Source organism: Toxotes jaculatrix, chromosome 2 (genome assembly GCF_017976425.1).
Source record: "Toxotes jaculatrix isolate fToxJac2 chromosome 2, fToxJac2.pri, whole genome shotgun sequence".
In the NCBI taxonomy this organism is placed as follows: Eukaryota; Metazoa; Chordata; class Actinopteri; family Toxotidae; genus Toxotes; species Toxotes jaculatrix.
The window spans coordinates 29,259,440-29,286,939 of record NC_054395.1 but is presented as its reverse complement, the minus strand read 5'-3'; the positions used below and the strand labels follow the sequence as shown (position 1 = coordinate 29,286,939).

The following is a 27,500-nucleotide window of genomic DNA, read 5'->3' as shown; positions in this document are numbered from 1 at the left end:
TCTCTCACTGCTGATGTTTTGTTTCTAGCTTGAATCCATATTTAAGACTCATCCTTTTATCCAAGCGTGTATAGAAGACAAAGCTAAATGAATAACCAGTCAGGAGACCATTTTTTATTTCTATTATTATTATTATCAAAGACAATAAGGCTGCACAGTGGTTGACTGGCACTTCTCAGTGTCTCTCAGCTGTACAAAGTGTCTCCCTCTGTAGAGCTGATCAGACGAAGCCAGGGAAACATCAGTTTCTGCCTGTACCTCCTGGGTGGAGTGTTTGCAGTTAGGTGTTTTGTTCCTGTCCTGTAGATGTTTTATTAAAAACCATGAGAATTAAAGGTGTTACCATGGCCGAGGGCTTTAAAGTGCATACTGTGTTAGTGCAGCGTCCCTGGTTCGATTGCCCCCATGTCTCCGGTCTGTACTGCGAACAAAAAAAAAAAAATGAAATCTGAAACTCAGAGTTTCTGCCCTCTCTGTTTGCAGTGTGTGGACAGCGTCTCCGGGGTGGACTCGTCCCTGAAGCGCGTGGCAGTGGTGGAGGATTTCTTCGACATCATCTACGCCATGCACGTGGAGATCAGCACCGATCCAGGCAAAGCACCAAAACATGCCGGCCAGAAGAAGACCTACAAGGCTGTAAGTGATTTTACTGCTAACGCTGCATGTTGAGAACAACAGGAAAGCTCACTATGATTTGTGCAACATTTTCTTTTGTCTCGAACCCTTTTGTCCTTTTTCTCTGTCGTTTTTATTCTTCCACTGTTTGTGGCTGCTGCTCGTGCATCTTTTGACTCTCACTGTGTCGTCTTGTCTTTTCCTTTCACTGGTCCTCAGTGGCGTGCTGAGAGATAACCATGTTGCACGTTTATTGCTGTTTATGTTTACAATGTTTAGCCAAAGCTAACCACGCACATCACATATAGTCTTTATTTTGAGACATAAAGCTGCAGCCACAGCCTAAAGACTCACGTTTACACTGTGTACACGAAGCTAACTGTGTAATATTGTGAAGACTGGACTAATTATCAGGCATCAGAGTCAAAGCTCTGTGTTATATTTTATATTTTCTACACTTTCATATTTATGTTAATGTTAATATTCACATAAGATTGTATAGAAAATATTCTATAATTTTTAAATACTTTTTTTTATGTTTTCTTAGAACAACAGATGGAGCAAACTGTTTTAAAGGAGGGGGGGTTGTAGTGAGGGCACTGGGGTGGCAGGTGTGATGGCGGTGGCAAATGGTTTGCATGGCCCATGGGCCAGGTAGGAGGGCCCCTGGAGATAATTGTGCTTCGGGCCCCAGGGAGGCCTGAGCTGGCTCTGGTCTCACCAGCCACGATGGTCACTGTGTGTGGCGTCTTTTCCTTTATGTTAGTCACAGTGTGGGTTTCTCTCTGTGCAGCTTCTGCACTGAGTTTGAGACGTTTGAGCAGGAAAACACGGGATCCTGCGTCTTCACTGCGCCGTGTCGCCGTCAGCTAACGATAAATCAGTCAATGGCGTTTTGAAGATTACCACAGAAGAAGTCACCGCAGGCCACTGGCCACTGGGTTTCACTCCTCTGTTTCTCATTACTCATGTGTCTCACTGTCTCACTGTCTCACGCTACCCTCCAACCTCTGCGCTGCAGAGCGAGCCTCTCTTTCATAACTTGTGCCGTCTGTTGCCTAACACACACTCTGCCCTCTCCCTTTCTCTCTTCTTCTCTCTTCCTCTTCATTTGGGCTTCATTCCCCTTTTAGTGTCTCTGGTTAAAAAAACAGCGGCTTTATGCTCCGACAGGCCGTCGTCACACTGGTTCAGTTTTAGATCAGGTTTTCACCTGATTCCTTCCTCCCTTCTGTGATCAGCGTCACGTTTTTCAAGATTAGTCTGTTAATTCGTTGGCTGATCAACAGAAAAATAATTAGGATAATTTTAAGACATTTTTCAAGTAAAAACACAAAACAAGTCTCAGCTTCTAACTTGTGAAGATTTTCTTTGTCTTGTGTGATTATAAATGGAATAATTCAAAACTACAACTACAAAACTGTCAATTAACAATTAAAATAATTATTTGCAGCCCTACTTAAATTTTTTTTTTTTTGTTTTAACATCTAATTTTTAAAAACAAACCCAGCGTTTGTATTTGAAATACAGCTGGATTTGAATAATAAGACCAGGCAGAGAAACTGAGTGAATTTATTGAGTTAATTTTAAAGCAGAACCTTTAGGTCTGAATTCTGTAGGTCACAGAGTGAGAGGATCTGACGCTGTGTGAAAATGTGCTTCCTTCATTATCTGAATCACTTTTATTCAGGAGTTTCTTTTCCCTTCCACCTTTTTTTTTCTTTGCCAAACATGTCTCCCATCCTCTCCTCATCCTTTCATCCTGTTGGGACTACGTTAATGTTCCATCCACCAGCACTGACCTGATGCTAAACACATTTCTAACCTGAAGCCGAAAACCAAAGAAGCTGCAGAAGCTTCTGAGAGCTGCGCTAAGTGTCGGGGGTGAATGTAGAAATAGACTTTTTACTTTTAGATTTTGAGGAAGTGAATGACCCCGTTCTGATAAAGTGTGTTTCAGATGCTCTGCTGTCTCAGCTGCTGACACTGCCCTCTTTTGGTTTAACAGAGTAAGTGCAGGTTCCACAGAGCTGTGACAGTTACTGTCAGCCAGCTGGGATTTTTTATTTCTGGGTTTTTATCTTAAATATCATACATTTCTTCTTCTCCTTTTAAAAAAGATATATATTTTTTAATAAGTGTGTGTGTGTGTGTGTGTGTGTGTGTGTGTGTGTGTGTGTGTGTGTGTGTGTGTGTGTATAGTCTCTTTTTTTTTTTTAATTCCTTTGCACAGACTGTCCTCTGTGTCCTTCTGTATGTAGTGTATATACAGTGTAGTTAAAGCCAGGAGCCATCTTACCATGCCACATAGCTTCAGGTCTTCAGGCTACCAAGGGCTGTGAGTGACATTTGCCTTTGCCTTACCCCCTCCTTCATACGCACACACGCACGCACACACACACACACACACACGCACACACACGCAGGCTGCACAGCAACCCCCATCCACCCACACTGGCTATTTTCCACCCTTCCTCCTCTTTTCTTTTGTGTCTTTGTGCCTCTCCTCCTGAATAAATGTTTGATTTATGCATATGCACATTCAAACACACCCACAGATTCATAGACTTTATGTCCTCAGCGTCTCTGAGAGCAGTTTTCCTGTGAGACAATCTGAAAAATGTAATAGCGGCCCATCTTGACATTCTGGGCCAATTTTGTTATTTGTTGAAATGTGTACGACACGGCTTGAATGATGAAGAGCTGTGGAACAGAACATGTTTTAGTGCGTGTTTGATTTTAGAGTCGGTCCCTCAGACCCAGGATGTTTTTGTTTATTCTACTTTGACAGATAAGCTGACAGAGAATATAAAACACAGGACTCATACGATGCTCACACTGTTCAGAGGTGTTAAAAATGAATTCTGGGAAATGTAAGAAATTACTAACAGAAGAAGAATTAATTGAACCATGTTCACAGTTGTACTAGAAAAACCATTATTGCTGAAATGCAGCACACAGTACAATCAGGAGGAAAATATAAATGATTCTTTTCCAGATAAATATGGGATATGGGATAAATGTGTGTGTGTGTGCGCGTGTGTGTGTGTGTGTGTGTGTGTGTGTGTAACGTCAGTAGTGTCATTCATCAACATGATGCTGTGTATAAGTTGAAGTAATTTGACTTTTAAGAAAAACACTCAGTTCAGTTCCCAGTGAATTTCACTTTAATCACCTGTGTTAACGAGTTATTTGATGTGTCGTCATTTTGACGGTGAATCGCCGTGACAACACAGCAGATCCAATGAAATGTGTTCTTATTAAATCCACATTTCAGTGAGAAAACAGTGATGGCGGTGATAATAACTGATGATGTGAGCAGCTCTGTCTGTCTCTGCCTTTTCCCAGATATCACCATTATACAACTCAGAGGGTCTTTTTGTCCCCGGTGATCTCAGAAAATAGAGAGAGCAGATTGAACAGTGTCTCTCTCTGTGGTGTCTCTCTTTCTCAGATAGCAGAGACGTACGCCTTCCTGCCCAGAGAGGCCGTGACTCATTTCCTGATGAGCTGTGGAGAGTGTCAGAAGAGGATGCACATCAGCACCACAGGACAAGACTACAAAGGTACAAACACAACACGGCAGCAAATGTCCAAGTCAGTGAGTCCTCTTATCTCAGTCTGAGCCTCAAGACCGTCCTTTTTTTTTAAACGCTGCTCCAATAGGGAACATCGACCTGTCAGTGGAAACGGCTGTGTCCAAAATCACAGCCGATTACTGTGTGGTCTGCTGCGTTTACCCTCCTCCATTTTATTTGAGTGCCTGGATTCTGAGTGTGAAATGGATCCTCTGTACAGCGTCCACAGTGGAAGGCAGCAGAAAGAGGTGAGCAGGTCCTGGCAGACCACCTGTGGAGCACGCAGGACGTTACCGGTGCTGAGATGGAAAAACAAACACACACACACACACACAATAGATGGCGCAGGTCACCGGTTAGGTGTTCAGCATGTGAAGGACTTCCCCAGCTCCCACGCTAAAGTAAATACAGTGAGCGTCAAAGGAGGCTGATGTTTCAGCCGCACTTTATCCCAGTAACTGATAAAGGTTCGGTGCTCGTTCTCATCAGCAGTAAATCTGACTGAACTGTGTACAAAAAAAAAACTGTTTTAAAAGCCAGTCAGGAGACCAGAGCTGGCAAAGATGAATAAGATTCCTGCCTCTCTCCTGTTTTTCTTTCTCAGTGTCTCCATTTAAACATGGAGGTTCAAAGTATCCGCCCTGTCCCTCACCCGTCCTCCGCTTTCTGCTCGTTCTCTTATTCACCTTCTTTCTCCACCATGTCTCTCAGTTACAGTCCCTCTTCCCTTCTTTCATCCTTCGCTCTTTCCTCTGCTTTCCTCTCTGTCTCTCTCTCTCACGTTTACCACCGCCTCTTTGCAACATCATCTGCACGTTTGTTTTTTGTAAAGACGAGAAAACCAAAACAGAATTATCAACAGATCAGAAAAAAAAATGGTGGAAGTGTTGATATTAATGTGGGCTCAGTGTGGTCGTGTAGATTCTGGCAGAGCTGCTTAAATCCACAGATGTGACACAGTCCACGTTTATGATCCCAAACGCTTTTAAAAACATTTGGTTTGTACCTGCACACGGCCCGTACAACAACTTAAAACCAGATGACAGGAAGAAAACAGCGTGACACACTGGATGCAAACTGGCTGTGGAGAAATTCCCATCGTAACGTGATTCCACTGTAAGAGATGAGAGAGAAAATCCAGGGATCCACTTATTCTGTGTAAAAAAAATTCAGGCAAAGCCTCAACATCACGCTTCGGCAGCCGGATTTAGCCGAGCGCGTATCTTCAGTGGGATTTCATCAAACATCTTTCATCTTTAGTACAAAATTCCCTCTTTGTGTCATTATCCCTCTGCCGCAGCTCAACAAGTAAACACAAGGAGGGAGTTTTGTCCTGAGAGGAGCAGAGACACACACCTCCACCTGGAGCTGTGAGCGGAGTCATATCAGGAAGGGATTTCTTTCAAAGCTCTTGTGGAGAGAAAGAAGAAAAAAGGTGAACTTCACCTGTAAAGAGCTTCCAGATACTGGGACCTGTTTACACTGGACGTTCTCCAGTCAGCTGATTCGTTCTGCTTCCGTTCTTGGCTCTTTAATTTTACATCACTTCACTTTTACGCGTTTCTTTTATAATAAATGTTTTATTATGTGAAGAAATGAGAAATGTAATGAAATTCAGCAGAAGATAAGTGAAGGTTTCCCAGACTGACTGACGCTTCAGGTACCACATGAAAGACAAGCTGCTCACATCCGTCTTCCATTCTTCCCCAGTCCCCTCCTCTGCCACCCCTGCCACCCTGAAGCTCCCCCTCCCTTTCTTTTTCCCCTCTTCTACACTCCCATCCCTCGCTCATCCCTCCCCCCTTCCTCCTCCTGCTGCCTGTCCTTCCATCCCCCCTCCAGCTCGCCCATCTCTCTGTTTTCTCTCCTCCCTTATCCTTCCCTCCAAGCATCCCACCCGACCGTCCCCATGTCCTGCTTCCAGCTCTTCTCCGCCTGTCTTCCCTCCCAACGTCCCCTTCCTCGCTGCTCAAGGCTTCCTGTCCCATCCCTGTACCCCCCCCCCCCCCCCCCCCCCCCTCCCCCATCCTCCCTTCCCCTCATCTGTCGCCTCCTCTACCCATCCCTATACCCCACGTCCATCCTTCCCTCCACCCCCCCCGGCTTCCTCCCCTCCCCACATCCCTCCCCGTTTTTTCTCTTTGTCTCTCATTAAACAGAGGAGTCATTGGAGTGTCCTGTCTCTCTCCTTAATTAGCCTAATTAATGGCTTTTAACAAAGAAAATGGCCCAGGAAACGAGCTCATTTTCCACAGAGTCGGGGCAGAGGGGGAGAAGGAATCTGTGCTGCTGGGGGGCTGGGGGAGAAATCTGAAATACAAAAGAGAAATTCAGAAGGAGAAGAAAATTCAGATGAGAGTCTACAAGGAGGAGGACAAAGGAAATGACAGGAGCGTCCTGGGAGGGTTCACCAAGAAAACAAATAAAAAATGATTTGGTGAAAGAGATGCCATGGAAGTCCCTGCTGGGAATTTAAAAGGATTGAAACTTTCCCTGTTTGCATTTAACCACAACTGAATCCGGTCAGAAATCATCAGGCTGATTTTACACCTGGAAGAAAACTGTAAAAGCTGGAGTCTTTGGAAAGAAGTTTGTAGTTCGTTTTCTCTTTGGTGGATTTTAATGTTAATTTTGAATATTATGTCTTAACGCCGTTAGTCTGTTTGCTTGGACAAGCTGGACAGTGTTTCATCAGAGACACTGTCCAGCTTGGACAAAATGGACAAATTATAAATTGAAAAAAGTAAATATGAGGTTGCCTTCGGACGTAGTAGGAATTATTTAATTAGAAGATATAATAAGCTGAGCAAACAATCACACACACACACACACACACACACACACACACACACACACACACACACACACACACACAGAGTAATGACAGTATCCGTGATACTTCGGCTCAGTGTGAGTGTGTGTGTTGTGCCATCACTGGATGCCACTCAGAGAGAGAGAGCAGCTAATTGCCTTCCTACCCCGTGGGGGTTCGGCCTCTCCACGACACACACACACACACACACACACACACGACCTCAGCCCCCGTTATCACTATGCTGAAGTGACTCTTACTAAAGTTCAGCTGTGAATTATTAAATGCAATTAATCAGTGTGGACCAGGGCCATGTTTAATTGACACAGGCAGCAGGCTCACTGTGTGTGTGTGTGTGGTGTGTGTGTGTGTGTGTGTGGTGTGTGTGTGTGTGTGTGTGGTGTGTGTGTGTCTGTGTGTGTCTGTGTGAGTGGGGGAGTTTTTTATTAGATGATGCTTTTTATAAAAAAATTGCAGCTAAAATCAAAGCGCGTCTCCATGAACAGCGCCCGGGTTGATTCATGCTGCTCTGTACGTGACACATTTAACACGCGTGGATTTATTCAAGCCGATGTACGAACTCATTCATACTAATTCAGCTGGTTCTCAGATCATAAGCTGGTTTTTTTGTCCACGACGTCTGAAAAGGAAGGATCAGACTCAGCCTGCGTGGGTTTGATTTCTTCTTCTTTTACTTTCCGACAGACTCGGCACAGGAGGCGCTCTGCTGCCTCCCTCTGGTTTAAAAAGAACATCGAATTTAGAACTGATGTGCGTGTTTATTGGTTCTTCTTGATCGCACGTGGTCACTCGAGATGTATGAGGACATGCAGGTTAATAGCAGGTGTGAAGTGACGTAGATCGGCTGAGACTCGTGTCCGGTGTGAACGGGACCATAGTCAGTTATCACAGTCTGTCCCTCTCTGGAGGATAAACACACTCTCACACACTCTGTCACTTTCTCATGTCCTTGTACGAGACTATCAATCACCGATCAATGCTGACGGTCCTGTCCATTCTGCTAAGCCGTATTGATCTTGTGCCTGTATTCATGTCCGTTCTGTTGATGCTCCAGACGTTAGACACGTCCTTTATGAGGTCAGTAAATAAATGATGAAAGGAGAGACGTGTGGATGGAGATGTGAAAGACTGAGAGGGATAATGTGTGTTTTCAGTGTGTTTGTTGTTTCATTTCTTTATGAAAGTTCTTTAAAGCCGTAAAAAGCTTTTCTGTAGATGATGCTGTTGCTCAGCTGTAGGAAAAGTGCAGCACCTCCTCGCTCTGCTTCTCTTTGTCTCTGTGGCTCTGCCTCCAGCTCGAGAAGGTCCTCTAGTGTTGGCTCTCAGACAAGGCATGATCATAGGCAGCATTCACAGTCCATGGGCTTTAAGAGAAGCTGCTGGAGCTTTTTAAAAGCTGAAATTATTCAGATAGGGACATTTTGAAAAACTCAGAAGATGGAGATGACTAGGTTAGCATGTTACTGTCTTTCTGTCTGCTGTTGGTTTAGCTCGGTGGTGATTTTTGAGGCGGTAATTTGCTGTGTTGTTAAGCAGATTTTGTACACTTGTTATCAGTGTTGTAAGTGTACTCACGTTATCGCAGGAAAACAGCTTTTGTTCGTCTCCTCTTCAGTTGAACTCTGACATGAACTGTGCTGATTTTTGTGAGTGTCCTGGAAAATTGCCTGTGAACACTCAGAACACAAAAAGCCAGCGGCTGAAGGCTTCTGTTTGTGCTGCAACAAACGCTGGAGGACGCGTCTGTGAAGATTCACAATCGTCCGGGTCATGGTGTTTGACCTGGGCGATGGTTCTCTGTAGAAGCCTGAAGAATTCTTTTAGATGAGAGTTGAAACGTCTTCAAGAACCTCAAGCAAGTCCAGCTGCCTTCATATAGCACTTAGGACAAGATGGAGGACGCTTGATGACTTCTGAATGAACGGTTCATATAAAAAGACAAGTCGCTGTTATATTGAGACCAAACTGTGACTGAACGTCTTTGCGTACGTCTTTTTGCCTGATAATCAGGTCTCAGTGACAGGTACAGGTACAACAGGTCGGATCAGAGACTTTTAACTGGGAAGCAAACAAAGAGTCCTGCACACTGTCCATGTCTTGGACTCGCTTTATGAATGTTTCAGTGCTCAGGCTTTCATCAGGCACATTCATATAAACAAACAGCAGCTTACAAACCTTACTGTGCACGCACTGTCCGTCAGCTCTCCCCCAGGAAAACCCACCAATCAGAGGACGGGAGCGGGACTTATGCACGCAAATTAAGGTCACTGAGCTTTACAGATATACGAAGGTATATACAGATACACACAGGATACTGAGCTCTTTTCCCCCGTTGTAAACATACATAATAAATTTACTAACAACAATGTTATTGCTATATTTTACAAATCAGTCCCATATCACAGAGTGGCCTTAAGTTTTCAGAAGGTAGAAAAAGACACCAAAGGCATCGAAAAATGGATAAAAGCCTAAGAATCGCAATACTCCAAAATCAATGTCCAAGTAGAGGACATAGAGTTTGCCAGGTGAGAGCCTGTAACCTGTATGTGTTTGCTGGTGTTTGTCCTTATGAAGGTCTGAGGATCAAAATGTTAATAACGTGAGGAGGACGAGTGACAGACGGTGTGTGGGATTCTTTGTTTTCCTCCCAGTCAAGCATTTTGTCAACAGGTCAGTGGCACAGTTGTGGATCACGCAGCATAAAAGCCTTATTTTTCCACTGTGATGGGAACAGTCTGAGAGACACAGGCACAAAAAAGGACGGATGTGTCCAGACATCACAGTCGTGGAATGACAATGCGGTGTCTCCTTCGCTGTCTTCACCTAAAAAAAATCTCTCCTCTCCTCTCCTCTCCTCTCTTCTCCTCTCCAGAGAACGACAGACCGAGCCCTCTGGTGTCGGAGGTGATAGACTACAACATGCCTCTCACCACCACCTACATGAAACAGATGAAGCTGCACAACAAGGTACGTGAAGCGACTGCAACAGAGCTGCATGTTAAACAACAGAGACAGCGTGTGTGTGAGTGTGTGTTTCTGTGCACCCTGAGACCACGCGGATTTCCTTAAGAGTGGATCACAAAGTAAATCTTGGAAATCACACACAACTGCTTTAAAACAGCAGGTTCTTTTGTACACTGGAGAACTGGTTGTGACAGGTGTGTAGGAGGAAAGCAGGAGGCCCACTAATGCCTCGATAGGAAGAAAAACTCCCACACGCTGTCTCGTACTTGCAATTAAAACACTGTAATGAGAAGAAATATCAGTGTTTCAGGCCGACGCTCGTGGAGGTCAGCAGACCAAAACCATTAGTTCTTATTATGTGTGAGACTGTGTTATTTTTCTATTCTCTGCACAGAATGTATATATAACTGAGAACTAATTTAAGCTGGCTTTCAGAGATGTGAGCAAATGTTTGACGAGTTGGATGATCTGGACCAGAATAAACACAAAAAAGAAAAGTTTCTGATGTGCACAGTGTGAGAAGGGCTGTGTTTGCAGTCAGTTAACTTCCCGTTGTTTTTATTTGAATAAGAATATTAATGCATAGCCCACTAAATGTCAGAGAAACAGTGAAAATACCCAGTGCAGGCTCCCAGTGTCCAGGCTGGAGCCTTCATTTAGCGTGTTCTGAGCCCAAAACTCAAAAATATATCAAAGTTGTTGTTTGTTAATTTTCTATTAATCAAAATATCTGATTAATTGTTTCCACACTCATATAATGTTATGCTACAATAGTGATATGCAGTCAGTGGAGAAGTGCATGAAGTGTCAGGTGTAAGTGTCCAGTATGAGGTTTCTGATCATTTGAATCTTCGGGTTCTGGATGGTTGGTCGGACAAAACCAGACATTCAGAGACGTCCTCAGAGGGACTCAGGGACACTGATGATCTGGAGATGAATCAATAATTAATCAATAATCGGCGTCAGGTTTTCTGTGGGAGTTCTGAGGTGATGAGGAAGATCAGCCTCCTCTTCCTGTGTGGATCCGTGCTGTGCTGGCTCGGCTGTGTGTGCGGGTGGGGGTGGTGACTGGTATATTCCTTATTGTTCCCACAACACCACCACCACCACCACTCCACCCTGTACCACACTCACACAGCACCACACACTCGCTGTCACTCGTGTGCGTGTGTGTGTGTGCGCGTGCGTGCGTGCGTGTGTGTGTGTGTGTGTGTGTGTGTTGGACAGACAGACAGGCAGATATATTGACATTCCAGCGCAAATTGGCACTTCAGTGTCTCTCTCTCTCTCCTCGGCTAATTAACTCAACGCTCTGAGGCCTGGCTTAATTGGAACGAGCTCAACCCTCTGTTCCCCCACCCGTTATCTAGACACACACACACACACACACACACACACACACGCACACACACCACACACCACACACATTCCTGTCTTACATTAGCTGTGAGGACACTCCCTGACAAAGCTGCATTACCGACCCCGACACTAACCTAAACCTGATTCTAACCTGAACCCTGAAACCAGGTCTAAACTCGTGAGGACTGGACATAATGTCCTCAAACCAAAATCTGGCCACACAACCATAGAAAGACGTACACACACACACACACACACACAGAAGGCGTATGTGGCAAACACACATACAGTTCAATACTTCCCTTCGCCTTCTCTCTCGCACACACACAGACACACACACACAGACACACACACACACACACACAGAGACACACACAGAGACACACAGACACACACAGAGACACACTCACACCTGCAGCAACCTCCGTGACTCCTGTTATTGTCGAGCAGTTGTTTCAGCCTGTTTGGTGACAACATGTCAAAGCCGTTCTAATTAGTTCATACTGACATTTTGACACGATTCTCGTTATCATCCTCGTGTTAGAACGAAACAAACGCATGTTTTCTTTGCACGTTTTTCTCACTGAAAGCGAGTGTTGTTGTTTATCGTTATTGTTTTGTACTTTTCCACTCAAAAATTCTCTCCCCCATTTTCTTCTCCTGCCTCTCCGCTGTTCTCTCAGCGCTCCGGGTCTGACCCTCAAACTCCTGCTGGTCGTTGCTTCTGGTTTAATGATAAAAGAACTGAAGTCTGTTCTGTGATCCAGTTCTCAAAAGTCAGTCCAGGATCAGAGTCGGTGGTGTGACATGTAAAATGTTGTAAGCTCCGTGTGTCGGTGCTGCAGAGCGGGCTGCTGTCAGGAGCAGCCTGTGAATAATAAATATGTTGTTGCCGTTTGCAGGTTTGACTGATGCGGGATCCTGATCAATACTAAGCTTCCAGTAGCCGAGGCCGTGTGCCAGTATTCAGCATCTTTCACCCTGGGTCAGATGATCATTTCATTGTTATTGCCTCAGAGTTACGAGGGTTCGTGTCAGTCACAGAGAAGCTTTGAAACGAACAACTGAAATAATTAGTTGACTGATAGAAAATGAATGTGTTCCTGGTTTACGCCTCATGATCTGCGTCTCGGAAAAGTGATGCGGCTCATTGAACCAGCGCGCTGTGTTTTTAGCTGAGGTTGAATTTCATACATTTTTATTCAGTAGCTTAAAGTTCAGGATTTGGGGAAATTCATTTCCTGCCCTGCTGAGTTTTATACTCACATTTCTTATGACTTATCAGTCGACGTGTGTGAATAGCAGCTCGTCTGTGATGACCTGGTGTCAGTGATGACCTGGTGTCAGTGATGACCTGGTGTCAGTGATGACCTGGTGTCAGTGATGTGTCTGTAGCTTCGTCTCTTAAGAAGCTTCCTGTTGCTGTTCAGTTTTTTTTTTTTTTTTTTTGGAAGTCAACTTTTGAAAAGCTGCATAATTTGTGATGTTCATTCACCGTTCCACCCCCCCCCCTTCTTCCATCTCCATCTCCATCTCCACCTCCACCTCCCTACACCAACACCTCTGCCTCCACCTCCACCTACGCTCAAACACTCGTATGTGAAATATAGATGTGTCGGACCAGGCTGACTTCTCAGTCTCGTAGCCAGAACATTTTAGCCGACAGTATAGAATGTGTATTTGTCTGTGTGTGTGTGTGTGAGTGTGTGTGTGTGTGTCTGTGTGTGTGTGTGTGTCTGTGTGTGTCTGTGTGTGAGGATGAGACTGTGCTGCAGAAAGATTATAGAGTTCAGCCCAGAGGAGCATAAGTACAGAAGACAGGAATAGTGTGTGAGTGAGTGTGTGTTTGTGTGTGGGTGAGTGTGTGTGTGAGTGTGTGTTTGTGTGTGGGTGAGTGTGTGTGTGAGTGTGTGTTTGTGTGTGAGTGAGTGTGTGAGTGTGTGTTAGGGGATGCAGACAGTGTGCAGGATAGCTGAATAGATTTCTGTGAAAGAAAGAAGGTCGGAGTCTTTTGTCTGGGATGTTTTTATGAGGGAGAGCGAGCGAGTGAGGATAACAGAACATAGGAGAGGAGGAGGAGAGAGAGAGAGAGAGAGAGAGAGTGAGTGAGCTAAAGGAAGACAGAAGAAGAAGAAGAAGTGAGGCGGGGGGTGGGTGCACTGCATATGTGTGAATCCTTCACCAGCTCCATTAGCACTCATCCCAAGCCTCCGTTCATCTGCCCATCCCTTTATCTTTCCCTCCATCCGCCCCCTGTACCAATTCAATAAGAGGAGGAAATTACCCAGGATGCTTCCTGGCAGGGGGGTGGGGGGTGGTGGTGAAGTGTGCAAGGGGGGGGGGGTGCTGCAGACAATGTAGAATCGGGTGAGGAGGAGGAGGAGGAGGATGGAGAGATGGCAGGGCGGTGGCTCTGTCTGGCTGAGGGAAGGAGGAAGATAGAGAGGAGGAGGAGGAGTGAAAATGAGGATGGGAGTAGGTGGATGTGCTCAGCCAGGGTGAAAATAAACAGGAGAAAATTTGTAGGTGACGGTGGGATGCAAGGGGGAGAGAAGGAGGGAGGATGGGGGGAGGTCGGGGTAGGGAATCAGAGAAGGAATTAAAAAAGGAGAATGAGGTGGTTCATTATCATTTATGGTCTCCCCCTCTCCCTCTCTCTGCCCATTATTTCAGCTACCTCCAGAGGAAAGACATTTCATTATTTTTGGGAGGAGGGGTGTGTGTGTGTGTGTGTGTGTGTGTGTGTGTGTGTGTGTGTGTGTGTGTGTGTGTGTGTGTGTGTGTGTGTAGGGGAGATAGGTTGGGGGTTGGTATATTATAATTACTAAAAGACTGTTGAGAAGACAGCAGAAAGAAATCCTACGATAAAAAGCTGCTTGCTGGAACGGCCTTGTTCAGAAGTGACCAAGAGCTTTTGTCCGCAGTTTGTTGGCTGAGAAACAAAGCTGCAGGAAAACCGCTCGAGAAGTTTTCATTCTGTGTGTGAACAAAACATCAGCCTTGTCCCAGAACTCCACTGCCCACAGCGGCATCATGCCGATGGCTGACGGCTGCTGCAGCAGCGTGTGAACCGTGGCGTACAGTGGTATTCTTCACATGGGCCAAATCAATTCAACACAACGCCACGATTCGAAAAAACAAGGTCTGCGCTTCGCTTTGAAAGAAAAAAAAAAACGAAGCTGCAGCTGAATGAGCTCGAGGACAGAGAACGTCCAGGAGAAAAAAGCCAGTGGAGCACATGGACTGATTGATTGAAAGGAGTGAAAGAGATGTGTTTTCATCAGAGCGGTATTCAGTGAACGCTCAGTCAGTACTAATGTTCCTTCATCATCACCAGTAACATAAATGGTCAGAACGTAGAAAAAGAAAGTGATCAGTCCAAAGGTTTGCATCTCCGTTCATTAGATGTTCTGTCCAGCCTCTGTCTTTATAACCTCCTCCAGTCTCTCTGAGTCTGAGCAGCTTTTGTCTCTTCTCAGCTTTAGCCCATTCTTCATGGCATATTTGGTCCAAGTGTCCCCAATTGCTTGGCTGTCTGCCGTGTACGGCCCTCTTCAGATCTGTCCACCGGGGAAGGCCACGGCAAACCGTTCACCTTATCCTTTGTAAACCGTTCCTGGGCTGACTTTGCTTTGTGCTCCGGGTCTTTGTCTTGTTGAAGGATCCACTGCCTCTTCATTTTTAGCTTTTTGACTGATGGTGGGAGGCTGTGCTTTGAAATCTGTTGATATTGGCCTGCATTCATTCTTCCCTCCACTTTATGCAGAGCTCCAGTGCCTGATGCAGACAGACATCAGCCCGCCTCCCCCGTGTTTGACTGTGCTAGGTGTTCCTCTCCTCTCGCCACACGTACCTGTGTGAATTTGGTCTCATCAGACCACAGACTCATAAAGCTCACTGATAAAGTGCTGACTGGTTTTTAGACAGCAGACGCCTGATTTTACATATTAAAGATAAAAAACTTAGCGGGTTTATCAAAGGGGGGTGCAAACGTTTGAGCTGTCTGCTAAAGATTCATTTGGACTTTTTTAACACTGAGGCCAAACTAAATGGTTTTCAGAGGTGAAATGTTGTGTGTTTGGAAGGTGACCTGTACAGTCGAGGCAGATTGATTGATTATTCACCGAGTATCTAAGGGGAATACAAACTTTGAAAAACTCACCTGTTGGCTCCACAACATTTCTCCAACAGAGCCCCTACGCTGCATCCTGATCTAAATCTTGTTGGCTGCTCCATTTTGTTTCGTGTTCCTCTCTGGTGCTCGGGTCTCTGTTCGCAGTACACTGTTCTGCTGGAGACGTGACCTTCTCCAGTTCATGAGCTGTCAATCCCTCATAAGAGGCCCGCCTCTCCATATTCAGAGCTTTTTCTTTCTGTGATGAAAAAATTGCAGCTTTTCAGAACTAAGTGCTCGAACCTGAAAGTAAAGATAACAAAATTAAAGTAGAGGACCAGCAGGCAAGCCATTAACAGCTATTTCTGAGAGCTGGTGTCAAGGCCGCTAACACGACCACTTAGTTCCAAATTCACCATTCTGAGTTTCCCGTTTCTGGCTTTGCTGTTTGTTTGTTTTTTTAAATGAGAAATCCTCATTTGCCTTCAGCCTTCTCTTCACCTGACTCTCAGCAGGTGAAGTGAGTCTGTAGGTTACAGTGCACATCATCACATACAGGTCACATGATGACCTCTGACCAGCAGGTGCTCGCTCTTCAGCTATTGATCAGAGTTAGCCTGAGCCAAGTCTGATCAGATGTTCTTTTATTTGCATATTCCACAGTGAGGTTCACAATATTTTATGCTCTACTGTATAAACATCATTTCTATCAGACTATGTTAAAAAAAAAACACACAATAAAAGAAATAAATGCAGAAATATAGATCAGCGTGTTAACATAATGAATCAATACTCATCAGAACTTGCTGAAAAAAGATAAATTCCCTTCAGGCAGGTGAGAGTTTAACCAACCAATCAGCTGGTTTTAGAGCAAAATCAGACCCCACGCTGTTCAGTGGTAACGTCCATGTTATCTGGTTAGGTAGGCTGTCTGAGTGTTTTCCCCGCCTCGCCGCACTGAACAGTGATGACACAGTAAAACTGCATAAATAAAAATTTAAAAACATCTGGCGCGGAGTTTCAGATGATCCGGGGATCATAAATAAAGTGCCGGCGTTTCTCTTCCTCCTGGTTTAAAGCCCTCAGCGTGGGTGTGCACCGGGGGCATGACCTTTATCGCATCTTATCCTCTCACCATCTGCCCTGATGCTCTCCAGTGAATACTGTCCAATAAAGTAGAAATGCCATGGAAACCGGCCTGCAAGAGAAATCCCCTCCGTGGCCTGTAAGTGTGTAAGTGCACAGCATGTAGGATATGAAGGAAAGTGGAAGCTTCACCGCACTGTTTCCCTCATACCTTTCCCCTGCAGCTAAGATTACAGCTCATCGCTGAACACAGAACTGGCTCACATCTTCAACCTGGTGCTAAAGTAACACGCCTTCATTAAACCCGGTGCTTTCTTGTTCCGTGAAGAGTGTGAATGAGTTTCGCAGCTAAACTCTTCGACCGAAAGTCGAATCCAGTTCTCGTTCTTTTCTTTTGCTCAGTCTCCTCTCGGGGCCGAACTTCCCATTCAGTCTTTTCTGTGGCACAGGAAGTGATAAGCATCCTTATCAACACACACTGCCCTGCAATTCCCCAAGCACTTTGTGCAGTGCATGGGCATGCATGGCTAATTACGCCGCAGTTTCACCCTCTGCCTATAGGTGGCAGGTTTGTCATGTAAAATGTATGAGAGGGCACATGCTACTTCCCTCTGATACTGTCACACACACACACACACACACACTCTCTCACCAGCAGCTTCATGCGTATGTATAGAGGTTGATGTGTATTTAAACATTTGCAGAGCGAATGAAACCTGAGCTGAATGAAACATCCTGCCTGTTCCTGAAGCGTCTGTCACAGCTTCGTGTTTGTCCAAGAAATATATTAAATCAGCGTCTCCAGCACCGTCCTGCTGCTGGAGGAGGCTTTTTAATATACTCTTTGTATGTTTAAGATGCACTGAGAGGATTGTTTTGATTGGAAATCACAGCTGCTGTCCGTTTTCAGGCCCCGGTGTCAGTCGTAGCTACAGGTCGAATGTTTGTGGGGTTTTCTGTCTGTTCTCCTCGAGGGAAGTCCTACAGATTTGGTTGTTCACTTGGACTTAAGGATGAACTGATTAGAATTTGCAGGTCAAAGGTCAAGGTCACTGTGGCCACGTTCAGGATTATAAAACACACTTTTGTTAAAGTCCCCACTTCTTATGTTAAATGCGTGTGGACAGACATGGATGCAGGCGTCTGACAGGATGTGATAAAGCTGTGTATGTTGTTCTATAGCTGGATCTCACCGTGAATTCATGTGATCATATCTGACGCACTGGTTTTCTGTTCTGCACTGACTTCGGTCGGTGTGTGGCCAAACACGTTTGCCCGTTTATGTACCGGTCACATGGAATTTGAAAGGAAACGGAATCGTTTATGTGCAAAGTTGATGCGTTCATGTAAACTCTGCCTGAAACTGATGCAGCCCTGCAGTAAATCCCGCCGTCAGGATGTAGCGTGTGGTGTGGGTGAACTGTAGTGCATTTTACAGTGTTTGTGTTTATGCAACACTTGTCAGTTAAACGCAACGCAATGAATTCACCGGCAGCACCTCACACTGCATCCTCCGAAGCGATGCTCAGGTCGAATCAGCGCCTCTGACACATGACCGGTAACAAAAGGAGGATGGATGAAGGATGGATGAAGGATGAAGGATGGGGGGATGGATTTCAATTTCCATTGTTTTAAATGGGTTTAGTCAGTGTAACGCTACAGTATATCACAGGACAGCGCCTCTCTCTCTCTCTCTCTCTCTCTCTGATGTAAGCAGCCGTGGCCCCGCCCCCCCTCCGGTTGCCACAGAGAGTCTTGAGGGTCCTGCTGTGCGCTCTCACTCCCTCCCTATATACAGCAGGATATATTGTCCATTTAGAATAAACAACAAGAGAAAAAAAAAAAAACAACTGGAGGCGAATGTGTAAACAGTTAAACCAAACACCGAAAAACCGAAAAGCGGAGTGTGGAAACGCGGCTGGCGGTCGACATTCATGTTTGTAATCTCACAGAAGTGAAGGTAAGAAGGCGTTTTTAATGCATGTGCTTCTTATTTATTTATTATTCCGGAGTGCTGCGCCTCCTCCTCCAGTGTTTGCCTCCCTTGTTTCCCGGACGCCGGTGACTGACTGGCGGGCAGAGACGCCAGCAGCCTGCAGAGCTGCCTCCTCTGCGGTCACGTCACATCGCGCCGCTGCTGGACGATCTATTGACAGGCGCTCTGATCAGTGATCGATGCGAACCAAACCGACAGGGAAACGGCAGTAACGAAACGCTGCTTGGGTTTTTATCTGCCGCACTTTGCGTTTGCGTAGTTGTTGCCGGCCGGAGCGGCGCAGTAAGTTGTATTGTGTTGTTGTCATCGGGGCTGTTGGTGGGAGGCGGTGGGCTCCGCACCGCACCGCACCGCACCGCACCGCCCGCAGCTCATTAAAACACTGAACCTGCGCCTCGGATCGGAGCCGTGTGCCGCTCACTGCGCGGCTGCGGCAGCGGCAGGCCGCTCCTCCGTCCGGAGGCCGGTATGATTATGGTTATCATTATCATTCATGAGCGCGTTTCTGCTGGAATGCAGAGTGCAGGAGGCCAGCGTGCCCCCTGACAGACGCACATTGTTCTGGTGCTGCCCCTGCGTGCGTGTGGGCGCGTGGTGGACGGCTGAGCGTGCTTCAGTGATGAGCGTGCGCGTGTCTTTACGACGCTTGTGTGTGTGTGTGTGGACGGCAGGGTGGGTGGGTTGGGTGGGTTGGGTGATGCGGAATGACCAAGCACCCGCACACAGTGAGGAACAATCGGTGGCGCGTGCCAAGCATTGAAACAGTGGCCTCTCATGTGAATGGGCCATTATGACGCGCGCGGTAGGAGTGGAGTTTTTCATTCCATCTCTCTGTGACTCCTCCTGACTGAAGAAATACTTCCCTGATAGCACAGGGTTGAGTTTCTGTGTTCTGGATTAAATCCTCAAACCTGCTTCTGTTTGTCCGTCCACTGATGAAGACATCAGCTCGTGTTTATGATGAAGAATAAAGTATATTTGTGTAATAATTTTCCTGTTATTACTCATAGCCTCTTTCCTACAAACTCGACTCATCAGCCTAAAGGAGGCAGAAAAAATAGTAAATAACTAAAAGTACTTTACTGTGAAAGCACAAGCAGTGATAAGGTGTTGCATGGGACTGTACATGTAACAGCAGTATAATCAATCATTGTTACTCATTGATTGTGAAACCTGCTCTGCGTCTGTGTTGGTGTTGTTGCCCAGTGAATGAGAAAGCAGCAGAATGGGACTCATCCTGCCCGTGAACTCTGTTTTCTCATGATGTGGAAACTACAGCTGCTTCCATCGTGACAAAGCCAAAAAAAAAAAAAAGTTATTCCACGATTCTCTTCTAGTTTTAGTGGAAAATTTTCTTTCTCTGCTGCCACCCTCCACAGGCTGCTCATCGTTCAGTGCCTTGCACCAGGGCCCTTCAGCTTGAGGTCCTCCGGGTGAAGGACAGACTCTTAAAGCACTGCACAGATCTGCTTCCAGCATCACGTATACCGTACACAGTACGTGTTTCCATGGCAGCGGCTCCCGGGAAACTGTCGGCTGGTCAGTGTCGCCACTGGTGGAAAACTCATATTACTTTATAATTGTCAGCTGCTTGGCGGCAAGTTGGCGACAGTGTCACGTACAGAAAACACTGATCGTAAAAAGTTTGACGGTGCCACAGAAGTGTGAAGCTTCAACAGGCTTCACACTGATAAAGAAAAAAAACACACAGGCCTTTTCTTTTGTCTTCTGGCATTTAAAGGGTTAAGGTCTTCTCAGATCCTCTGTAGCGCTCCTCCCCACCCTCAGCCTTCTGCCAGGGGACAGTAGGACTGGCAGAGCCTCTCCCAGGATAAATCCTTATGTGAGGGCCTGCTTAGCTCCTCTCCGCTCTGCTCCGAAATAACTCCAGTTTCCCCCTGACCTGGCCATGTGCTCAGCGGGAGGGCAGGGGAGGAGGGATAGCCTGCCTGCTAATCCCATTTTTTCCCCCTTCATCCTCTTCCTCTCCCTTCTGGATGGGCTGGGTCCCTCTATTTCTGGAGTCTCTTCCCCTGGTCCCTGCTGCATCTTGGGAATGCTCTTTGGAGATTTTTGAGTCTTTCCCGTGCTGTGAGCTCCCCGTTTGCAGTCGTTATCTGTCTGTTGTGTTTGTGTCTTTGTCACAGGTCATGAGGATCAGACACGTGTTTGCAGATGTCACATTCTGGCCGTAGTTACAGCAGGAAATGTCCTGTTACAACAGAAAGGTTTGCCTTTGGTCGTGTAATTTTTCTGGTTCCTGCAGTTTTGAGAGTCACATTTTAGAAACCTCGGGGACTTGACATATTGATCTTTAGGTGTTTGTTCCTGGAAGGAAAGTCATACTGCATATCCAGGAAATCTCTCTTCTCTTCCACATTTTTCTGCCCTGTCAGCCTTTTTCTGGATGAATCTCTGGATTCTTGATTTTTTTCCCCCTTTCCCGCCCGAACATGCCAGTCACTGACTGACTGACCGGGTGGTGGGTGAGGTTACTCCATTGGTCAAGTGTTGGAGGTTCCCATTGGCCGTTGCTCTGTCAAAATGAATTGGTGAAAACAGCTTCTGTTACATCGTGGGGGCTGTTTACAGGCAGTGATGCCAACTTCGCACCTTTGTCACTAGATTTACCAACTTTTCAGACCCTGTAATTTTTTTTTAAGCACCTGGCGTCAAACCTTAGCTACTTTTCTGTCGAGAGTCGCCAGTTTGAAGCAGCCTTCAGCTACTTTCCATTGAAAACAGTTGTTTACAGCAGTTTAAAACTGCATCCTCAGTTTCGCACACTGATCATACATTGATCATATGCGATGCAGCCGTATTCCATCTGTGTTCCTCACACACTGGAATCTGCATGCTGTCTGTCTCTCACTCGGTTCGGTCCCAGCACTGAAATCACTCCTGTCTGTTTCTAACAATAAGCCTGTCGAGCTCGTCCTGCAGCGGCTGACGGCGAAGGAGGCAGCGTGTCTGCAGCACTCGTCTGTAGCCTTTGTGAAATGCCTTCGCAGAGAGCTGCAGTGGGCGCTGCTGTCATGTGTTGTTGCTTTATAACTACATGACATTTGTATGATGTCTGTCTTAAATCTACGCTGTCAACATTTCCACGTGATGCGGCGCCAAGGGAAATGTGAGGCAAATCGCTCTACTTGCCAAGAACGTTAAATGTAGAAGGATTTTTTTCTTGGTGAAACTGTTGGAGGGTCATTCATGACTGATGTGACGCTGACGCATGTCGTGCAGCATGGCCATAAATGAGTGGTTGTGTGTGACAGTACAGGGAGAGGGTCACCTATACATCCCTCTGAATATATACGTCCCATTCCACTATCTCTTCTCTGGTTTCAGACAGAGGAGAGCTGATTTCTTTTTATCTTTTGCTGTTTATCTTCACATTGTCAGAAAATACCTGTGTCCTTTCCCTGCTTTTTAATACATTTATCCATCTGGCTTTCTATGCAGGTGTCCCCTCGTTTGATATCACAGGAGGTGTTTGCTTTATTTTCTGTGTGATGATAAGTTTAACGTTGTGTTTAAAGAAGCTAAAACTGATCTGTCAGAGACCCACAGAGACTCAAGATCAGAAATTGGTGTGTTTACTTTAAGTCATGTTAGATGTTCTGCAGATGAGTCACCAGCCGAACGACTGACTTCACCTCAGCTCCCACCAGGTGCTAATTATAAAGGTACTGTATGCAGCACAGAGAGCAGTGACACACTATTGAACTGACCTTTTATTTCAGTCTATAAATAAGTTCATGTATAAACGGGTCAAACAGCCACAAAACGCTGAGTGGTATCTCTGACCTGCCAGGACCGGGCAGGGCGGGACGCTGTCTGTTGGTAGTGTCTCCTTCTGTGGGACTTTCTTTTTGTCCGTCTCTCTTCTCACCTTCGTCCTCCAAACAAAATTAGCTCTTACACTTTAGCTTGTTGTTCTGCAGACATCCACAAAATCCAGCTTTACGTTCCCTAGCAACCACATGCTGGAACAGGCCGTGTGTATGCTTAGCTATAGGCTCATGACACACGCCACTGTTCGAAGCTAACGGCTACATCGCTGCTTGATTAAAGTTATTCTAAGTTCAGATAGGCACAGTCTTGGTGTTTATGTCGGATCAGACGAGTGGCGATGAACAAAAGTGGATCAGAACTCGGCGGCCCTGCTCCTCATAGGGTCTAACTGTTGATCTATCCTGCGGCATGTATTGCTCACAATAACACTGCGCTAATGAATGTATTGATAAAGCTGTTATTATTGGCCCGTGCTTGATAAGTCATGGTGGTCTTGGTCTGACGTTTGGCAGCCTGTGCCTCGTGTTCAGCAGAGCTCCAGAGCTTTGTGCTGTGAAAGTCTCTCAGTGTTGGTGTGCCTCTGCCCGGGGGTGGGGGGGGGGGGGACATTCACTCGTGCTCAGTGCTTGATGAGCTCAGCCTGTTGTGTGCAAACTTAGTGTCTGATTAGTATTGCCTGAGGCAGAGTGTGGTTCTCTGGCCTTTACAGTGGAACCATAAAACGAGGAGAGGTCAAGCTAAACACTTGTGAATGTAAACACATTCATGCAGGAGGCAGAGGAGAGGATTCGCTGCACGTTGGGATTTCACATCGTGCGTTTTTAACCATTTCAGTGAAGTGAATGAAGGACATCACAGCTAAGTGTCATTCAGGTCACCGGAATAAAATGTAAAGGATCAGAAAGACTGTTGTTCAGTTTTTCATATATTTATTTGGATCCTTCTCTGTACCCCTCTTAGTTAGACGTGTCCTCAAAGATCCCTGGGGTTTCTTTATTTCTGTTGCACGGTTTGAATTCCTTTCTACTTCTCTGGGTTTCACCTTATTTGTTTTAGAGAAGCTTAACAAAACCTGAACCTTCAGGCAGGCCTGGGTGGTGAGGCTGAAAGAGGTGTGGTTCGTGTTTTCACGGGGTTAAAGTCTTTTCAGAGTTCACAGCCGCTCTCTGAGGGTTAAACCGTTCAGCGACTCAGTCGACGTAAAACCGAAAAATCAGAGGATTTATTCTTTCACTGTTAACAACTGCTCATCAGTGCTGCTTCAAATGTTAATATGTAGGTTACATGTGAAGTATTAACAGTGTGAACGAGCTTTTAATCCCACGGAAACTTTTCAGAGCCTAAATACTTTTCTATAACATTAAAAACTCATGACTGAATAAACAATAATCAAATGTAAAGTTAGAAAAAAAACTCAGTGGGATTTAACACTCAGCTAGTCAGAAGTTTGTAGGTGCGTTTTGAATTTTCTCTGTGAGTCTGACAGTTGTCATCAGATTCAGATGCTTTTAAATGCTGATCGGTAGATGGAAGCTTTTCCAGCTCAGACCTGCACATTTCAACCAGTGAGGAACAAAAGCATAAACACAGAAATCATCTCCCACATGCACTCGTGCACCAGCGTGTTCACGTTGAACTCGGTGTGACTGAGAAAACTGGTTTCCAGGGCCTTTGTAAGTGTTGGGGTTTACCTCCCACCAGACAACTCAAACTCAAGTCGTGGTGCTATAAGGTCCTCAGGATAAAAGTGTCAATCACAGAGTATTGTGCGTGTTATCCTACAGTGGGTTACACAGGAAGCGTTTCCATGTAATTACCTCGGCTGTCTGTGGCAGGCTGGTGCTGCCTGGCGGCTGTGCTGCTGTGTGTGCTCAGTGCTCAACCACTGGAACCAGACAGTCCCTGCAGAGATCAGCTGTATAATACAGCTGGAGCTGAACTCCACTGCTCCTCCACTGCTCCTCCACTGCTCCTCCACTGCTCCCCAAAGCCCTCGCCACCTCCAGCTTTCTTCCTCTTCCTCCAGGCAAATCTGTCTCTCATCTCTGACTCCTAATAGTATAAACTGATGGCTGGCTCTGGTCATGAGGGAGCCTGGCTGCAGCAGAGATGGACGACTCAATCTGCTGAACCAGACTGATGATCACTGCCAGTCTGGACGTCGGAGCAGCTTCTGGCCCGGAAAATAAACGACATACAAATTTAACAGTAAGCGTTGGAGCAGTAGTGAGAGGTAGGTCAGGTGATGATCTGGATATTTCCCGGCTGAGGTGATGTGATGCAGTCACAGCCTTTTCAGGTGAGTCAAACTGATGAGGTTTGGAGTTATTAGTCCATCATGAGCTGACCTCGCTGGCTCAGAGTGCTTTGCTCTTGAACTGACTTTGGATTCACAGTTGTTAAAAACATTTATCACAAGGCCAAATGAAATGGGCTGAAGGAGTTTTGGTTCCACGGCTGAAAGGAACATTAAGAACTTTTTACTTTGATGCTTAAAACGAAAATTAGCTTGACGGTGATAAATTGTCTTTTGAGGTCAGAGGAGCTTACAAACCAGCTGACAGCCTTTCTGCTCAGCATCAGTTTTTCAGGTTGTGGCGACTGGACGCGGCTCAGCAGTGTTGCATGTGTGTCCGCAGGGTGAAGCTGGACTGGTCCGGCAGTGACCTTTGCCTGGACTAATCCATGCTGTGTTTCCCTAGGATTGCTTCCTGCGGGGGAAAGGGGTTAATCGTCATGCTGGGGGCAGATTTGTGACTGACTGGATTAAGTGGGGCTCAGAGCGTTGGACACGCCACTAATCTTCTGGTATCTGGTATGGTTGACTGACTGACTTATTTTCACATTGACCAAGTGAAGGACTGACTGATCCGATGGTGATGGAGTGCCCCCCCCCCCCCCCATGCATTTTATTTTTCTTTTTCCATTTACTCATGTGTCAGATGCTTTTACCCAGAACGACTGACACGTGAGCGGCTTTGATTTTTGATTTTCTCTGCTCCACACCCTCCGCTCTTCACGCAGAGAAACCCTTGTCCCTTGTTATATTTGGAGTCTCAGTGTTGATTTAACACTTAACAACAGTTCCCACTCCCATGTTCCACTTTGTGAGTCAATGATTAGCAGAGACTGCTCAGTATTTTTAGGCCAACGGTGTTGGAATGAACTCTATTGGCATTTTCTTATCTGCGACTGTGTGTGGCGGAGCTGCTCAGGCTCCACAGCCTCCTCGCTGTCTCGTCTTAGTTATTATTGCAGCACGGTTTACACTTCGAAAACTACGTGTTAAATTTCTCTTTGTCACACTCGGTGGCAGAGCTTCTGCAGCGACTGAAAGCTGCACACGACGGCACATTTGTGTGTTACTTCTCAACCTTTTTACGCCACAAACAATTTCCACGAACTCTCCTCCGTCTCTGGCACTGTGAGGTTTCAGCTGATTGACAGGGCACACAATAGGTGATATTACATCACTTATCCAAAGACATTCAGTCTTTTTTTAATCTGAGCAAGTTATTATCATCTGCGTGATCCGTGTGGAGAGAGGAAACAGTTCATGTGTTTATTTTCATGCTCTCAAAGCTCTTGGGCTTTGACTTGACTCATGAAACCCTCAGTTTTCATTTACACTGACTCTCAACAATCTGCTTTCACTTTACTGAGGATCCCAAATAACACGATGCTATGGCCTGAGCCGCTGTGTGGATTATACTGTGTTACTGTGTATTATCCGGTCTCTGAAAGTTCAGTGTCCACGGTGATAAGTCACAAATATGTCAGGTAGACACACTCACACACACACACACACACACACACACACACACACACACACACACACAGAGTGTCCTACAGTAAAAATGACAGATTGAAATAACAAAAACACAAGTTTCCAGAGCCCCAAGGTGACATTGTGAAATAACTTTTGTTTCAGCAGCTCAAAAGTCAAAGATGTTCAATTTACAGTGAAACAAAACAGCAACAACAACAACACCACCACCAAATCCTGACATTAGAGCAGCTGCAGCCAGAAATGTTTTGCATTTTTGTTTGAGAAATGACATGAACGATTTGCATCCTCTCGCTGTTAAAAGGATAAATGTAGCTCAGCATCCTTTTGGCTGCCAGCAGCGATGAATTCAGTGAGACACACACATTTCCTGAACAGTAGCCATTTAAAAATACCCTGTTGATCCAGCCGTACTGTACGTTGGCTTTGTCTCCTCTTGGCTTCGCTCCACATTCAGCCAGTTTCAGCACATTAGCACAAACTGAAATGTGGGTTTGTGAACAAAAAGAAGTGCCACATTTGGCTCCAGTCACCGCAGTGATCATGGGCTCACAAGTCAAATCTGTTGTACTTTTTCACACCGTCCTCCAACACGCTGTCGCCTGAGAAAGGATCAGCAGCATCTTATGACTGTGTGTGCGCGTTTTTTTTTTTTGCACTGTGTATGTCAGATTTACTATTTCTCTCACTCTGCCAGTATCAAGCGCTCCCATCTTGTTGCTGACACCAACCTGTAGAGAGTGAGTGTGCTGGATCTCGGCTTGCAGTGCTGTGTTGGACAGTATCAGGCAGCACATTAGTGTGTGTGTGTGTGTGTGTGTGTCTTTGTGCACCTGGACGATGGAGCAGTTGCACCTGTGAAACCACCAGATCTTTAAACCCAGAGTTCACTGACAGAGCAGGAGCCGACCAAATGAGCTCTGTGGAGAGATGGGCTGCCCATAGCCTGCAGCTACACACACACACACACACACACACACACACACAGACACACACACAAAGATAGTTCCACACACAGGTAGTGAGCTGAAGAACTGAGGCTGACGTCGATCCTGCAGAAACATCAACACGTCTCAGTCAAACAACACAAGAGTTTCACACTCAAACAGAACCAGCTTGTGCTCATGTTTCGCTGTCGATTTTTCAGTAAATGGTTTGTTTATAAAATGTCAGAGAACAGTGAACGGTGTTCGTCATAATTTACCCGGAGCCCCTGGTGATGTGTTGTAAGGTTCACTGAGTCATAAAAGGCCAAGAAAACCAGCAGATACTGACACTGGAGGCTTCTTTAATTAAAAACAATGACTTGATTCATTGATCACTGATTGATGTATTTGCTGATTAATTTCCCGTCGATCAGTTAATCAGACGTT

The 27,500-nt window shown here is 45.8% G+C and overlaps 1 protein-coding gene across 1 annotated transcript in view; it reads left to right on the top strand.

Annotated features, from left to right (window-relative positions):
• The window catches only part of LOC121194188 (nucleolar protein 4-like), a 107,261-nt gene that overhangs the window by 21,377 nt on the left and 58,384 nt on the right, over positions 1-27,500 (top strand). Inside the window, exons 2-4 of the mRNA XM_041056879.1 lie at positions 484-636; positions 4,070-4,181; positions 9,899-9,993. Coding sequence (XP_040912813.1) covers positions 484-636; positions 4,070-4,181; positions 9,899-9,993 — 360 coding nt within the window. The remainder of the gene's footprint in view (positions 1-483; positions 637-4,069; positions 4,182-9,898; positions 9,994-27,500) is intronic.